This window comes from Cygnus atratus, chromosome 1 (assembly GCF_013377495.2).
Source record: "Cygnus atratus isolate AKBS03 ecotype Queensland, Australia chromosome 1, CAtr_DNAZoo_HiC_assembly, whole genome shotgun sequence".
Taxonomy (NCBI): Eukaryota; Metazoa; Chordata; class Aves; order Anseriformes; family Anatidae; genus Cygnus; species Cygnus atratus.
In genome coordinates, this window is record NC_066362.1 from 94523022 (window position 1) to 94539108 (window position 16087).

The 16087-nt window shown below is 47.3% G+C and overlaps 1 protein-coding gene across 3 annotated transcripts; it reads right to left on the reverse strand.

The window, feature by feature from the left end:
- Positions 1 to 336: 336 nt before the first annotated feature.
- On the reverse strand, positions 337 to 15380 carry SLC19A2 (solute carrier family 19 member 2). 3 transcript variants are annotated; one of them, XM_050709888.1, is made up of 7 exons: positions 13117 to 13278; positions 12429 to 13034; positions 8946 to 9168; positions 5186 to 5378; positions 4185 to 4326; positions 3802 to 3970; positions 337 to 472 (listed from the first exon to the last, which is right to left on the reverse strand). In XM_050709888.1, exons 1-6 carry the CDS (start codon positions 13276 to 13278, stop codon positions 3845 to 3847), a joined length of 1452 nt encoding a protein of 483 aa, XP_050565845.1. In that variant the 3' UTR covers positions 337 to 472; positions 3802 to 3844. The 3 variants fall into 3 exon arrangements, with proteins under 3 accessions (XP_050565845.1, XP_035396602.1, XP_035396601.1); XM_035540709.1 differs by lacking the exons at positions 337 to 472; positions 13117 to 13278 and adding exons at positions 13686 to 13730; positions 15310 to 15380 and having other exon boundaries at positions 1496 to 3970; XM_035540708.1 differs by lacking the exon at positions 337 to 472 and having other exon boundaries at positions 1496 to 3970; positions 13117 to 13311.
- Between the last annotated feature and the right edge of the window lie 707 nt (positions 15381 to 16087).

The following is a 16087-nucleotide window of genomic DNA, read 5'->3' on the forward strand; positions in this document are numbered from 1 at the left end:
CCCCTTCCCCTGAAAGCTCTGCCAGAAGAGCTGGCTGTTCGACACACACAGAGACACAGCACAGCAGAGTAAAACCCAGCAATGCCTTGGCAGGCTCTCAGGGTCAGTGCTAGCCCAGGGTCACCGCAGTGGGGGCTGCCCACTAAACAGCACCCTCCAGCAGGTCTCACCCTGCCTTACCTTTTGGACACAGCAAGCCTCTCTCCCTGACAAGGATCCCGAAGTCCAGAAGCCATGCCACGGACCACCAGCATCACAGCAAGCCCGGCACAGGATGCACAGACTGAGCTGACACTTACCTCCAGCAGCACCTGGCACGAGCTGGAACAGGGAAACAGCCACCGTGTCCCAGGGAGGCACCCCGGCCACGCGTGGTATTTATCTCCTCTCTGTCAAACCGCAGCGTGCGCTGTACCACCAAGGCAGGGATTCAGCTCCGTGGCAGCAGCTAGGCGTCTCTTCTCAGCTCTCACTGTATGCAATGGGAGGAGCAAGGGGGATTGCCACGGTTCACGTGGACCTGCTTTGCTCACAGGCAAGAGCAGCTTCAGGATTCTTGTCACAGCACCTTTCAGCAGCACCAGAGACATGCAATGCTTGAATCCACCTTGAAATGTAACACTATACTATCTGAGCTACTAATTACCCTCCTGCTGTATGCAAGCATAGATTTTAATCCCTTGCACAGTCAAGAGGCTCAGGCTAGCATCCCTTTACAGCTAACTCCTGTATTTACCCAGGGGAAGCTGATGAATGAAGTTCAGAAGCCTAACATGCTGACAATCCCATCCATCCTGCCTCAGTGATAAGGCTCTCAAAGAAACACTTGCAAGGACTGCATTTTTTCCTAGCACACACCCATTCTCTCCAACCACCCATTTTCTATTTTTCAACAAGCTCTACAGAAGGCTTGCTGGCTACAAACTGGCAGCGGATATTCAGAGAGCAGTTTCCCTTCAGCCCAGCCTGTGCTAGCAGGCACAAGCCATCTCTTCCAGAATCACAAGACAGGAAGGGACAGCTTTCTAAACCAGTCAAGTGTGGTATGTCAGGATAGGTAATGTATAGGTTTCTTCCTTAGGGCCTCAATTTCATAATTAGGTAGATGTGAATAGAAAGGTCCTCCTGTACAGTAAACCTGCACCTGCTTTCCCTCACAGTCACCCTCAGCGATGCTGATGCTTCCTGACCAGCGTTATCCTGCACCAGTGAGTAAGCTTCTCCCCCACTGCACCAGTCTGCACTGGAACTACAGAGTGGAATTTCTGAACTGATCGACAATTAAGGAACCTCAAGGTAAGACATTTGCACAGAGCTCCACAGAACTACACAAAACACTCAACCACTATCTTTAAGACTTAGTTCTCTTTGCCTGGTTTGTCTCAATTTTTCCCTTTGTAACACAGATGCTCAGAACAACCTGCATTAGTCTACTGCAGCAGCAATGTTGTGGATTAGCAAGTTAACAAAAGACAAAACAAACACTGGCCACACATATCTTGAAATATTTTTATTTAACAAAAATAGCTATTCAATTAGAAACAAGCTGAAGGGGTCCTACCAACAACATCAATATGCTTACAGAATTTCATAGGCATCAATAATTCCACGTACAGTCAGGCTCTACTGACACCTCATCACCACAGCAACAGCATAACATAAGAACAACATCTAGGTGTAGTTTCCATACATTAATAGGCCTGAAAATGTACACAGTGTAGCACGTCACTATTAGAGCTGTCACAATTTCATGACTTTGGTAGAAAAATTGTTATTGCTGTAATTCATTAGTTATTTAAATAGAAGTTGAGAATTAACTGGGTTGTTCCCCTTCAAATACTTATTCTCTGTATGAAAAGTGCAATTAAAATTGAGTTGCTTCTTTCTGTCACTTGATACAAGTGCCATGCGTCCATGCCTCATCTCACATCACAGCTGCCATCAGGCCAAGGAACCCAAAGGACAAGGTATACCCTTACTACCCTTTCTCAGGACAGCTCGTCAGCTAGCATTTCACAGCTTCACATTATTTTTTATACAGTAAAGAACAGAATAGAATATATATGTGGTTGGCTTCAAGTTTCCATTTCAGGATAAGGCAGTTAAGTTTACACATGTAAGTATAAATAAAGCCGAGCCCCTAAGACACCTCAGAAGGCAGCCTGCTGACACGGTGAAGCTTTTGGGAGCGCACTTCCCTGAGCAGCCAGCCTTAAAGAGCTCCACAGACCCCAGAGAACACATCCCAAACACGTTAGTCATTCACCTTGTGTCATAAAGGCTGAGGTGCTCAGAATTTATGAGGAAGATCATATCTGTCCCAGCCAGGAGAGAAAAGCTGTGATGTCTCCATGGCATTAAACAAACCAAGTAATGAAATGAAGCTGCTTCTTCAGGCTGACTGGAATAAGCTCCAACCACCACACAAAGAGAAGGCATGGAAAGGAAGCACACTGCACAGCACGTTCTCCCTTCCAGTTCTCCCATACGCTTAAAACTACAACCTTCACAGCAACTGGGACAGCTTATAGGCCATGACCACAGTGCACTACAAATATCTGTTGCCGTGCTGGTTTTGATGCCTGAGTACCCAGGTGCCCAAGCGTAGGACAGCTCTGTGCAACTCCTTCCCAGTGTTGATGCAATTTGGAAAAAAATAAACCATTTTAAAAAGCAGATATGAGGCAAGTCCCAAATTGCTCAGACTGGACAAAAGAAAAAAAAACTCTTCTCCCCGTAAACACTTTTTTTTTTTTTTTTTTAAAAGTGGAAAGAAGAGGTAGAACTAGTGGATAGAGACCCGCCAGAAATAAAGGCATTTTAAAAAGGGAAGAAGCAACAGATCAGCAGTCAGCATTTTTCAAGGCCTCAGGTGTTCATTTTGTTAAATACAGTAACTGAAGATGTCTAGTCGCTGCAGTCATGATTCTGAGGTTACAAAGAATAGCTTAAAATCCTGCAAGTCACCTTCCTTCTTGGTGCTACACTCAAATCCACCATCCCACTGAGATAGCCCAGGCTCCTGGGATACGAGTCAGTGACTCTTACAACTGCAGGAATCTGCAGACCTAGAGGACAAAGGCAAAGATGCCCAATGGTTCTGCTGATCAGCATCCTGTCTACTTGAACTCCCTCTAGGCTTTCCCTAGAGCTTTACAGTCCCTTGGGTGCAGACCTTCACAGCACAAGTAGCACCGCTGGCAGCGAAGTCAGCGCTGTCACAAGTCGCCCCAGGACAGTTAGATTTTTGTGGAGGTAGCATGATCAGCTATGGTGAAGCTCTGACAGCAGGGATAGCAGATAAACTGCAGAAATAATACTAAACTAAAAGAAGCATGTGTATATGCAGAAACATAAGTATATGAGTCCTCAAAACACAGTATCCAGCAAGAGCCACGCTGCAGAGCACTGGCCTAAGGCCACCTCCTCTTCCAGGCCCAGGTCTCTCCACAGAGAGGTCTGTGAGAATGCCCTCACTACAGCAGCATCTTAATGACAAAGAGAGTAGCTGTTTACCAGGCAATCAAAGCTGCCTTTTCAATGACAGTCTCCAGATGCATGGCTTCAGACTAAAGCCTCTCAAGGCTTTCATTTTTTGAGAAAACTTACTGTTCTTCGCTGCACATCCCATATATGCAACAGAAGAACAAAAGGCATTTTAGAAAGAAGATATTTGTTCTTACTTACATAAGACTTAATACATTTACTTTCTAAAATGTGCTACTAATATAGTATAAATATGGATCAAGTGCCATTAAGGTGACTGCCTTGGGAAGAAAAGGCAGAGATTAAAAACCAGACCTCTATCTTCGTGTGTAGCCACTGAAGGTCTTCACTTGGTGCACTAATGGCTTTCAGGAGATCTGCTTTGCATCTGCTCTTGACTTCTGTAAGCTCTAATAATACTGTATATGCCGCTGGCCAAGAACACCAGGGAGATAGCCGCAAAGTAAGATGCGTAAATCATGAACTGCAGAGAAGGTGAGAAGGAAGAAGTGGTTAAACAAAACAGTTATCAAATATATAAGAAAGTTAATTCATGAGCTTCCTTCCTCTTCTAAAGTGTCAGGAATTACTGAACATTAGTTGGCAAGGCCTTAACCCAGAAACTGGTGGCTGAGAGGCTTTATAGCCTGTTTCACCTTCCTCTCTCCCATCTGTAAAGCTAAAGGGGGCTATCATACCTGGGTGATGATGTCCAGCCCAAGCCCACTGGCATCCACAACAATCAATGTGAGTAGAGTCTGAAGTGCTAAGGCAATGAAAGTATTGACCCCAAACACCAGGGCGTACCGTTCCACATTGAGATTTGTAGCGATCTGGAACCTGGAAAGAAATGGATGACCAAAAATGTAAGGATGGGGAAGAAGAAGGGAACAAGAATATGAGGAACATCTCTGTAAAAGACAAATATGCAACCTAAGGAGTTACATAGATTGGTCCAGTATTTTCCACAACTAAGTTAGCTTGCACTGACAGTGTGTTTTGAGAAATAAGCTCATGACAGACTAGCAGGAGATCTGCAGAGACATCTAAAAGGCTGCAAAAACTTGGGAAGGTCTGTGGGTTTCAGTAAGACTGAAACATCCCTGCCTGACGCAGCTACAAATGGCCTTGCCACCCAGAGAAGGTGCAACACCCTCTAATCTCAGAGAGCTGTTGGCAGTCCCTAAGCATCAGCCTACGGCAGTGTAGTCCATAACCTCCTGCATCCTTTTGATCACAACTCCCTTTGCAGTTACCAGCTTCAACATCTCCCCTCAGACTGTGCCTGGGCTGTCATGTAGCACTGAGTATGTGTGGTTGAACAACAGCTGTTTTCCTTCTCAGACAGGAGTTACATTGACATTTTCCTCCATACAAGTTAGCAAAAATTGACCCCACAATGTAGATAAAGCATTGTCCTCTCCTTATCTGCTAACACTTCAATCCAGCCACGTTTACAAAAAAAGCAGCGCTATCTAATATTTAGAAATAGTCACATTAGTGTCATACGACTTTTGAGCCTAGGCAGGCTGCCAGCCAAATAAACATCTCCATGCCTGTTTCCAACCTGAGTCAGAACACAAACCCTTGTAAACAGACTTCCAGACTCCTGGCGGGTGAGACCCTGCTTACATGGACAACAGGCCAGCTTTCCAAACAGCTGTAATCTCAAGAGCAATTTACATTAAAAAATACTCACGTTGCTATTGTGATTAGCAGCATGTAGATAATTCTGAAGACAACATACGATGCATAGCACACCCAGATGTTGTAAACAGTGTCCATGATATATACAGCAGCAGCAATAAGAAAGGAGAAGAGGGCAAGTGCCACTTCACCCCACATTGCCCAGGATGTTTTTATATGGCCCACAACAAACACTGCAACAGCTCCTGCGAGGGGAAAGCAAGCATAACTGTTAGTTATTGCAATTCAATTAATTTGGACACTACAGATTAGGAGCTGTATGGCCTCTGTTAGAGGATCATTAACGAAGTGAACAATATTAATGTGCACACCTTAGGAGCTCTCCTTCCTAACTTCCCCCTTACCTGGAACCGTGCTGTAAGTTCCCATTCATATTTCTGAGAACAACAGCAACAAAAATAGGTCAGTGGTGACCCCTCCTGAAATCATCTCCCTAGCTTCATAAGTACAATAGCCCCATGACTCATACCACTGCTGCTGACCATAGAGGTGTTGTCAGCTAGGCAGAGAAATGCAAACCCTGCTTCACAAAAGCACCCAGTTAACGATTTCGTGGTGCCTTAGGGTCTCCATTCACTGCAGGTGGGGACACAAAGACACTATCCACTTTAATACGCAGCTGTTAGAGCTCTCACTCAGGAAACAGGAAAACCTGCGTTTACTGTCATATTCACACCGGGCTGTAACAGTAAGAGCATGAGTTCAAAACCCCATCTACCAGAATGAAGCTTAATTGAAAGCTACTGGGGCTGTAAATAAAAAAAAGTCTTTCACCACTAACTGTGCATGAACAACCCTTCACAATCAGAACAGGTTGGTAGCTCCTGCTGGATTTTAGAAAGGTGGGGTTGGGAGGAGAAGACAGATCACACAGTGAGCGGCATGAATTATTATGCACGTTTCAAGCAGAAGACAAGGTCCATTTCACGCACTATTGCAGCTCTAACTTCTGAGAAACCAAAATACATATTACAAGTAAATTCCTGTGCGAAGTAGGCTTTGTTTTGCAAACAAGCCAAAGAGCAACCAATAGCATAAGGATGCATACAGCAAACAGCGTGCTGACAAAGGGAGGTTCACTGGAGATCTCTGAAAAACAGGATTGTATTCAGCATTTGACCACTGTACAGAAGTGCCACCCGGCAGCATTTATGCTTTGTAGCCCTTGGCTGGCCTGCTTTCTTAGAAAACCCTTCAAGCACACGAAGGTTTTTTGTGTACCATCAGTGTACCAGCCTGTAATCCTGTCAGATCTCACAACAACCTTTCAGACTAGCGCAGGTAGCTCTGCCAAGGACAAAGAATTTATTCCCTACCCCTCCCCCTCAACTCCTCTTCCCAGTGCCTGCCGTGACATTACCAGACTGACATTTTGTGGTCTTTGGAAGCCTGGATCCCCTAGTAGCAAAACCCTGAGATGCAAAAAGAAGCTAGGTCCTAGAGCCTTCTTTCTACTGTCTCAGACATTCTGCAACCTGGGGAGAGAGATTCTACATCTCGCTCTGGGGATTTAGTGGCAACTCCAAGTCATACTCCCCATATGGCTCAACGTTATATCAGCCCGACACCTAATTATGAAAACATATAATCTGTGTGCTGCAATTAGATACCTACAGCTGATTCAGTGGTTCCCATCCCAGTCTGATAAAGGAATGCCACAGTCCCAAGAAGCTGCAGGGATACAGCTACACAGTCAGTTGACCTCACTACGGAGCATAACATTTATCTTGCCCAGGACAGGAAGCTGACAGCCACATGAGTCACCATGCTCTACTCAAACCCTTCTACCAGACACCACAGCTACAGGCAGGGATGGCAACAGCATCTTTTATGAAGGTTACCAGACATTGCTCGTAACAGATCACAGAATGACCAAGAGCAAGGACAATGGCAGATGGGATCTGGGATACACCAGGAAAGGGACTTCCAAAACAATAAGAAAAGTAAGGAGCATTCATGTTCTTCTACAGGTCTGAGGACTACAGCTGCACTCAGATTTATTCAGGGAGTCATCCATCTTCAAAAAGAATGCAACTCAAACCAGATTTGGTGCAAAGAGGGGCCTGTAAGATGACAGTAAATGAAGAACGTAAATTTACTTAAGAATGGGTAGAAAAGGTTGATTTCACTGGGTGCTCGTTCTCAACAGATCACTTCTAGTCCTGTTATATATTTAAGGCTTTTTGTTGAGATTACTTCACTAAACTTCATTTGTTCCAAGTAATGAAATTGTCAAGCAGAAGGATTTTTTGGTTTTCTTTTGAGCAGTTCAAGGACAGAAGCTAAATCGCTTTCAGAAGACTTCACCCAATATAATCCAACCATTTACAGAAAAGACAATAGAGGAAAAATCAAAGTTTGTTTTGTGGGAAAACAAAAATTTCAGTTTTGCTGGAGTTAAGTGCCAACAACCTTTCCTTCCAATAGGACCACTGTTCACAGGATTTGAAAAGGACCTTGATATCACAGATGCTCATAACAAGCTTTGAAGAATATTTCCTCACTTTTTTTCCCCAATCTGTCCACATCTGGCCATGCTATAACCCCTTAACATAATAAATTCACATGCTTGGTAAAGACTTCTCAGAACCTAACAGCTGCCCTCTGAAGAGTCCCTGCTTTACAGAGCATGCTCCAGTTGAAGTAAGAGCATCTTCTGTGTAGCAGTGACCTGTGATTTCTGCACCCACAAACTGACTGGTGTCTTCTTTTGCTTGATACAAATTCTTCTGCTTCCAGGGGCCAAGGCAGGATGGTAGAGGAAGCTGAATCAAACAAAAATTAAAAGAGCCACAACATCATGCTGTGATAGCATATGACCACATGCTATTTAAGTGCACTCCAAAGATGATGATTCTTAAGGATCTGACCATTAAATAAAAGGTGGTGACACGTTCAAACCCAGTTAACAATGGGTGCTAGTCCAGCTACTAGAGCTGTAAATGAGTCTCAGCTTCCCACTGAACTCCAAGAGGGGTCTGAGCATGCTAAAGACAAGCTCCAGGCCTTGCTTGTTTGGATACCTTGGCTTCTTCTGCCCCAAGAAGGTGAAGTTCACAGCACATGGAGGAACAATGACTCCATCAAAGAAAAGGAACATAGTAGAGCAACACCTAGAGAGCCTCTGCAAGGATACTTTAGCGATATTAAAAGAAGTATTGTCCTAGTTCTGGTAATGAAACAGCATTAATAACTTGTTAAACAATTTCTTTTTGTTGACGGACCCACCTGGCCCTTTCAAGTCAAGTGACTTCTTTCATCTTAATAGCCTTTCTGCTTAACACTGCTGAAATGACTACACAGTGGCTCACACATGCTTGCGCGTGTACAGGAAATTTTCATGTGCTCCCTATGCTGCCAGAGAAAAAGTAATGAATGCACAGGACCCTCAGCTGGGCTTTGAGTGGTTAAAACAAGCACAACCCCAACTGTTTCAGGGCTGCAGCTACAGTGACAGCCAGGAAGAGTTGATCACACACCTGGAGCCTTTTTGACAAATCATTCAGAACAACTGACTTGGGAGGTTCCTTTAAACACCTACACACTGGATTACAAGAACCAGGGCTGCATGCAACAGCAAACTCTACACTGAGTGCGACACCACGCGTGTCATGGAAGACTCATCCCAAGTGCAGAGATTCCCTTGCCTGCATGTGTGGGGAAACCTAAGACACTTCCAAATCACACTCTGGTGACCCTGAGGGACACAGAGCATTTCTCCCAGCAGAGCAGGAGCTACATCAGCAGCTTACCTAGCAGCGTTGAGGCCGCCTCCACACCACCATTGTAGATTTCTGTGCTGTGAGAAGGCAGCACCACCTCCCACAGGTTCTGAGCGTAGTTGATGACTTGTAAGTAGCCACAAGTGGACAGTGCCCACCACACTGACCAGCACAGCATGGTCCGAGAGGAATAGCACTGCAGGAAGTCCCGCCAGAGATCCTTGAGCACCTTCACGATGTCTACTTTCTGCTCCTGCATAAAGGGGAGGGAGGGGGAGAGGAATGTTAGTCTCCATTTACAAATACCGCACACCATTCTATAATACGGAAGGGAAGGGGTCCGTCTCAAGCATCCTCTCCACCTCCAGCTCTCTCACACAGAGCAGTAGCTGCTGGTTGTTGGAAGTGCCATGAGAGGTACCAGAGAGAAGAGGCATAGGCCCATATTTATTTTCAAGAAACGGGTTCGGAAGCCAGTCACTCAAATCACAGGAAGAAGCATCACTGATGTTTGTTAAGCCCTGATCCAAATTCAGTCAAACCAGCTAGCATGGAGAGCGTGCAAGTGACCAGATGAGGGTATTTATCCCTCATAAGTAAGTCAATTTTCCCTAGCACTAGCATTCAGGAATGAATTATTCAAAGGAGCAATATCATTCCACTACTCTACTCCTGTTAATGTTCACCAAGGCTCTTAGAGAGGTATTGCCTGGGGATCTGCAGAGAAATGAAAGCTCCTTCCATCAGACCCTGTCACAAACGGCAGCTCTCGTTTATACGAGTGCTTTGACGATTCAGTGAGACAGAAATGAACCTCTCTTCCAGATCTTTCTAGAAAGAGCACAAAAAAGGGGGGCAGACCCACAAAATGGTTTGAAAAAATTTGAAAGGAGGTCAGTCTTAGCAAGAAGGGATGCTGACAAATGAAAATTGCCTTTTACATACAGGCTATTAGACTGATGTTCCTAACCACTTTACACCAGATCAGCAGAGGAAACAAAGGTCTTCACTTTGTAGACAGAGCTGCTAATTATGTTTGTTGTGTGCACACACTCTTTGTAGACAAGCAAGACCCTTCTCACATGAGCCCAAACAGCAGTTACTTCGTGTGGGTCTTGACAGAGCTCCTGAGCCCACCCATCCCTGCGGGATAGCATAGAGCTGTCACAGGACTGAGCTACTGCACACTGAGCCACCACACAGCCAGCTTTGGAGCAGCTTCCCCATCAGCAGCAGCTTCGTGCTCTTGGCAGCACGCCCTTGACCCAGGGGAATCACTCGCCCTATGCCTTGGAAAGAATATTCTCCTCAGGCAATAAAACTTGTTTTAAGGCATCGCTGCTCAAACTCCTAACAAAGACCGCAGCCTAACTCCATCCTGAACTCCCTTTCTCCACCCCTCAAAGCGTCACCAGTTTCTGAGTATCTTTATTAAATACCACACGGTCCCTTTGGTGCTTTGCCAGAGGCAAAATGCTTGCTCTGCGTGCAGATGCTATTTCTGCAAAGCCCAACAGAATGACTTGGAAAGAGGTCAGCTCACAGCAAGCCAGCGTTAGCCAGACATTTCCCACGCAGAAGGCTTCGCATGAAGCACGAGTTCAGGTGCAGAAAAACAGGGAAGGTAACTGTCACATATGCTGCAAGCACTGATTCAGCAAGCTCGGTGCAAGCAGGTGCCTGGTAAGCCAGAAAGGCCCATCAGCCCTCCTATCGCTTGGCAATGGTTCAGTTCAATTATTTGTACAGCCTCTAATGCACGCTCATGCAACGCAGTTGCCGTTACCTTCGTTAAAACTACAGACACCAGTGCTTCTCAGCTTTCAGCACCTGGTATGACCACCACCAGGTAGTTGCACTAAAGCACACGTACCTCCCTCCCCCTGCATCCCCCCCTTTCAGCATTAATTCTGAAGCAGCTTTGCCCCTTGCTCTGGGAGAAAGATAAACAGAAGGGGAAGATAAGCAATATGCATCCCTTCATCGTTACTGGCACCGTGGAGGGGGGTTGGAACTAGAGGATCTTTAAGGTCCCTCCCAATCTGAGCCACTCTGCGATTAACAAATACCGTTCAGCATACAAGTTTGCATGGTTAAAGACTTTTTTTTTTTTTTTTTTTTTTGCTTTTAATCACCTCAAAGCCACTCCTGCCCTAAAACCAGAAAATCTGCAGAAGCACATACACACTATCTCTCAGGTGGCCACACTGCTCCCTCCCTGGTGCCAGCACCAGGAGGACAAGGCAGGAAAGCACCCTTCAGGTGCTGGTACCTGGGGACAGCATGGAGCAAGAGGCCAGAGGGAAAGGCCCTCAGGACCAGCCTCGTGTGTTCAGGCAGCCCCCTGCTGCTGTGCTACTCTGTCCTGGCACGTTCTCCTTGCTTCCCACCGGATGACAAAGCAAAATAAAGACTGGTCCCCTTTAAAAACATACATACTTTTTCTTTTTTAAACACCTTGCCATCTCAGCAATTGGGTCTCGGCAGACTGTGCTGGATGGGGCAGGATCAGGTCCCTGGAATGTTAATGCCTTTAATTCCTAGCAACAGCTGAAGGAAGCTGAAAGCAACCCGGGACACTGCCCCCTCAACCCAGCCAAAGCAGAGCCCTCCTCTGCTCCCCCCGTGTCAGTGAGCAAACCCCAGCTCTGACACATGCAGCAGCAGCACAGATGCTCTCTTCACACACCTTAAGAAAAAAATTACCCCAGCTCCTCATTCCTCTCAATCCAGGGACAGTGCACCTAGCCCCACACAAAGTGCCGGCACCTGCAGCAGGCTGCTCTCTGTGCAATTGGTTGTCTGTAATGAACAGCCCCAGGACAGCTAGCAGCCCTCTGGGGACTTTTGCTAGAGGTTACGTAGCCCAGAGTGCTTGGCATAACCTGTGGTGTGCTCACGGGATGCTCTGAAGTTTTACCAAAACTATCTCCTGCAATTTACCTGTACCCTGTCCCCCTGTAGATAACCTACGCCAGTTGTTAGCGCTCTCCAGAACTGCTGCTGTTTCCTCCCCAGACTAGTGTCCTTCCAGCACTGTAAGTAAAAATCCAATTGCTACACATCTTCTTACTACACAGCTTACACAACAGCTGAAGGAACGAATGTTTTCAAGATGTGGATGCTGGAAGAATGGCTTTTTTCCCTGCAAGTCACAGGCACACCCAGAATTTGGACAAGCACCGAATTTTTAGTGCCCCGAGATTCTTCTGGCATTGTACGGTTGAGCAGCAATTTGATACCCAGAGAGTTTCAACCAAAGCCTTGTGAGGCACGCAGAACAACTTCAGCAAAACCAAGGAGCAGCCTACCATGCTCTATCAAAGAAAGGAAATCACAAGGAGATTTTCCTGTATAATAAATAAGGAAGTTGGATAAGTAAAGGGATGGGTTTTGCTATTGGATATTGCACCTCTACTGCTGTGTGCACGCACATACACATACACCTATGCATGTATGACAACCACATGAGTGTTGCATCCTCTTCTGAAGTACACCCAGGGCACAACTCACCTGTTTCTCTGCTGCACTCCCCTCCACGTTTAAGGGAACTTTAGTCTCATCCTCCCAGCCAGGCGTCCTCTGCACGCTGGGCTGATCTTGGACAGCCGATCCGTTTTTACAGTCCATGACCTTCATCTCCAAGCTGAACGGCTGACTGGAGACGTGGTGAAAGAAAAGACTTTTCCGCGGCATCGGCAGGAACCAGGCCGTGCCGAAGGCAATGGATATGGAGGTTAAGGAGATGACATTCAGGCTGAAGAGGGACCACCCCGCCACAGACACGAGGACCTGCCCGGACACCGAGCCCACCGTGTAGCCCACCAGGGTGGCGCTGCGGCAGTAGCTGGTGACCTTCTGGTACAGGTCGACATCGACAACGCTGTAGATGTAGGAGTAGTAGGCGACGTCGGTGGCAGTCCCCATCCCATAGAAGAACTCGAGGAACTGGATGGCCCGCAGCCCCTGGGCGTAGAGCAGCATGAACCAGGTGACGATGAGGCTCAGGCCCTGCAGCAGCACCACGGGCTTGTAGCGGAGGTAGTCGGAGGCCAGGAACACGGGGAAGAGCAGCGCCAGGTAGGAGTACGTCCACACCGGGTAGATCTCGTTCAACACCTGCCGGGGGGGGAAGAAGAGACGGCGGTAAGACGCATCGCCACCGCGCCGCGAGGAAACCCGAGCCGCGGCCACGCGGTACCTGGGTCTCGGAGAGGTTTTTGTGCGGCCCCAGCAGGTACCGGGTGAGGAAGGGCTCGGAGGGCCGCACGTTGCAGAAGAAGCCGTAGGCGCACAGCAGCGCCGTGGGCAGCGCCCAGCAGCAGCCGGGGCCGCCAGGCCGGGCTCCCCGCGGCCCCGCCATGCCGGGCAGGGAGCGCCGTGTGGCCGCCCGCTGTGCCCCCGTCCCCGCCGCCTCCGTCCGCGGTCACCTCCCGCCGCCGCCACCCCCCTCAGGGCGCGCCCCCGCGCCGCCGCTCTTCAAGCCCATTCGCCGCCGGGGGGGGGGCGTGCCCCTCGCCGGCTTCTGATTGGGCGCGGCCACCTCCCCCCAGGAAAGCCGGCCAATGGAGAGAGGAGGGCGGGGCGGAGCCGTGGCGGGAGAAGAGCACGTGTGCGCCGCGCGGGGGCGGGGCTGCGCCGCTGGAGGGGCGCGGACGGGCGGGCGTTGAGCGCCCTGGCCCCGCTGTCCCCTAAACTTCCCCGTCTCGCCCTTCCCCCGAGGGCAGGCACGAGATTTTCCTGGAAAACATCTCTGCGAAGAGCCTTTACCTGCTGTGCCGGTCCTTCCTTGCCTGGCCCAGGCTCCTTCAATCGCTGTGAGAGCGGGAGTTAAGGGAATCGTAGTAGACAGGGTGCTGACTAATGAATGCCTAGATTATTGTATTAAAAATAGATGTTGCTTAATGTCTTTGCTTGCTGCTGTGCAAATTAACCGAAACGAGGAGTCTCGGGGCCCATTGCAAAGGATGGTTCCTGACAAAAACGGGGAACCTGTCTCAAGAACCATCTGAGACCAACCCTGTGGTTTGGACAAGAGCCAAGGAGCAGCTGAGTCTGCACAAAGACAAGAGGTCAGCTAGCGGTGATGAAGAAGAGCTATCAGCCTTCATTCCCACGCCCCCCGGTGACCACCACCAGGAGACACTGTGCAAGCACAGATGGGAGGAGTTTATGGAAATGACTCCTTGGAACTAATTTTAACATGAAGCGGGGATAGGTCATGCATATGTGTAGGCACATGGGGAAACTTCATGCATGTGTAACTCTACTGCATATAACCAAGGCAAGTTGCCACGCATATTTATACTGCATATAACCAAGGCAAGTGCACACAGCTTTGGTGGGACTACCCCCCGTGCTGCCCAGTGCTGAATAAACGTACCTTCTTTACGATCTTACTGATTGTGGAGTCCGTTTTCCGCACGTCACTAAAGCTTCATTCACCCAGGACTACAGTCCTCCTCCAATCTATTGGCTGTACTGCTACTCACTCTACCCCATGTTACCCCTTACTACCCGCTACTAGCCAACTCCTTCACCTCTGTGCTGCTTCCCTTTGATCTCCACCACATTGCTACCACTGCTATGGCTTCCTACTCTGTACTGACAGTTTGTTCTCCAAACTGGTTGATGCTTTAGAAGGTTCATGTAAGGGGTCAGGCCTCCTACTTCTGCAATAGCATATCCAGCCTCCTAGCTGGGTACAGTGTGTGAGGATGCAAAATGAAAGCCCTTAGAAGGCATCTGACTATGCACAGGTGGGCAAGCAAGAACAGGTTCTTCTCAAACCCAGAACAGATTCCTTTAATTGCAGGATTTTATTCCTATCTCCATCATTATAGCTGAACACATGTAGCTACAAAAGGTTCTACGTTAATGAGATTACTCAGCTGTGTAAAACTCAGCTAACCATTTTAAACATTTTGGTCCTGTATCATCTGGCATCAGTGGTTTGTCTGGGTCCTGCAAAATTTCCTTTCATTTGCCCTCAGGCCATTGCCTCTCAGCAGTTTCATGCCTTCTTTTGTTTGCAGATTTGTTAGAAAGAAAAGGAAGAAAGAAAAGATGACAATTGCCACTTCACTGTACTTTAGCTTGAAGCAGAACTCTAAACAGAACAAATCTGGTCTCCACCCCAGCCATTTGCAAGGAACTGCATAAAATAGCATGGAACTTCATAAAGCATAGGAACTTCATAAAATAGCATGGTTAGGGTGAAATGAGACAAAATAATGACTGATAAACAAATTGCTGTGGGAAAGAGAACAGAAATGTACGGTTCCCTCTCACTTATCTCTTAGCATCCCCTCTGTACTGCTGGCATGTGGCTGAGCAGCAGGTAAGTAAAGCCTGTGGCCTGCTGGAATGAGGTATTGGGCACCCGCTTACTGACCTGAGTCATCGCTTGGTGCCGAGCAGGGGCAGGGGAAGGAGTGAAACCTCGGAGTTCCCATGGCACGTCCTGCCTAGGGGCAGCAGCTTCCAGCCTGCTCACAGGATCTGATGGGTGGCCTCTGTCCTTTCCAAAATAGCAATCCCTAGAGTAGTTCCACTGCAGCTCAACACATTTACTCGAAGCGATACAGACAGTAGTCAGGGAACCTAGATTTGTCCTCCAAAAGCTGCACAAGAAAAAAAACAGCAAAGTTCTGACTGAAGTACACTGGGTTTTCCCAGGGTTTCTTTTGTTCTCTGAAGCACCTGCCTTATTTTGTTTTCACAGAACACTTTCATCCTTTGGAAACAAGCCAAAATTATATTCCTGGGATTTTTACTTCCTTCCTTCCCCAATCTTCCTCCATATTTTCTCTCGCCATCCCCCCACTCTACTAGGAAAAGTAAAGTCAAAGGCATTTGGCTAGCAGACAAAAAAATTCAAAACCTTTTTTTTTTTCCCAAGATGGAAAGCATTAGCTATGAAAAGTAGGATTTCTCACACTTTCTCCCCTTAATCTTGCCTGCTCCCTACCTCTTTCAACAAGCTTACACCTTTTTCAGTAGAAAAGAGGAGTAATAGAAAGTTTAAAAATAAAGAAAAAAAGAATAGAGGGGAAACTCCTACCTTTTAACTTTTTTTTTTTAAATTCCAAACCCAAAATAACCTTATGTTAGTACTAGAAAATAATTTGGTTTGTTCCAAAGCTATGTGTTTTTTCATTTCTAGCTTCCTA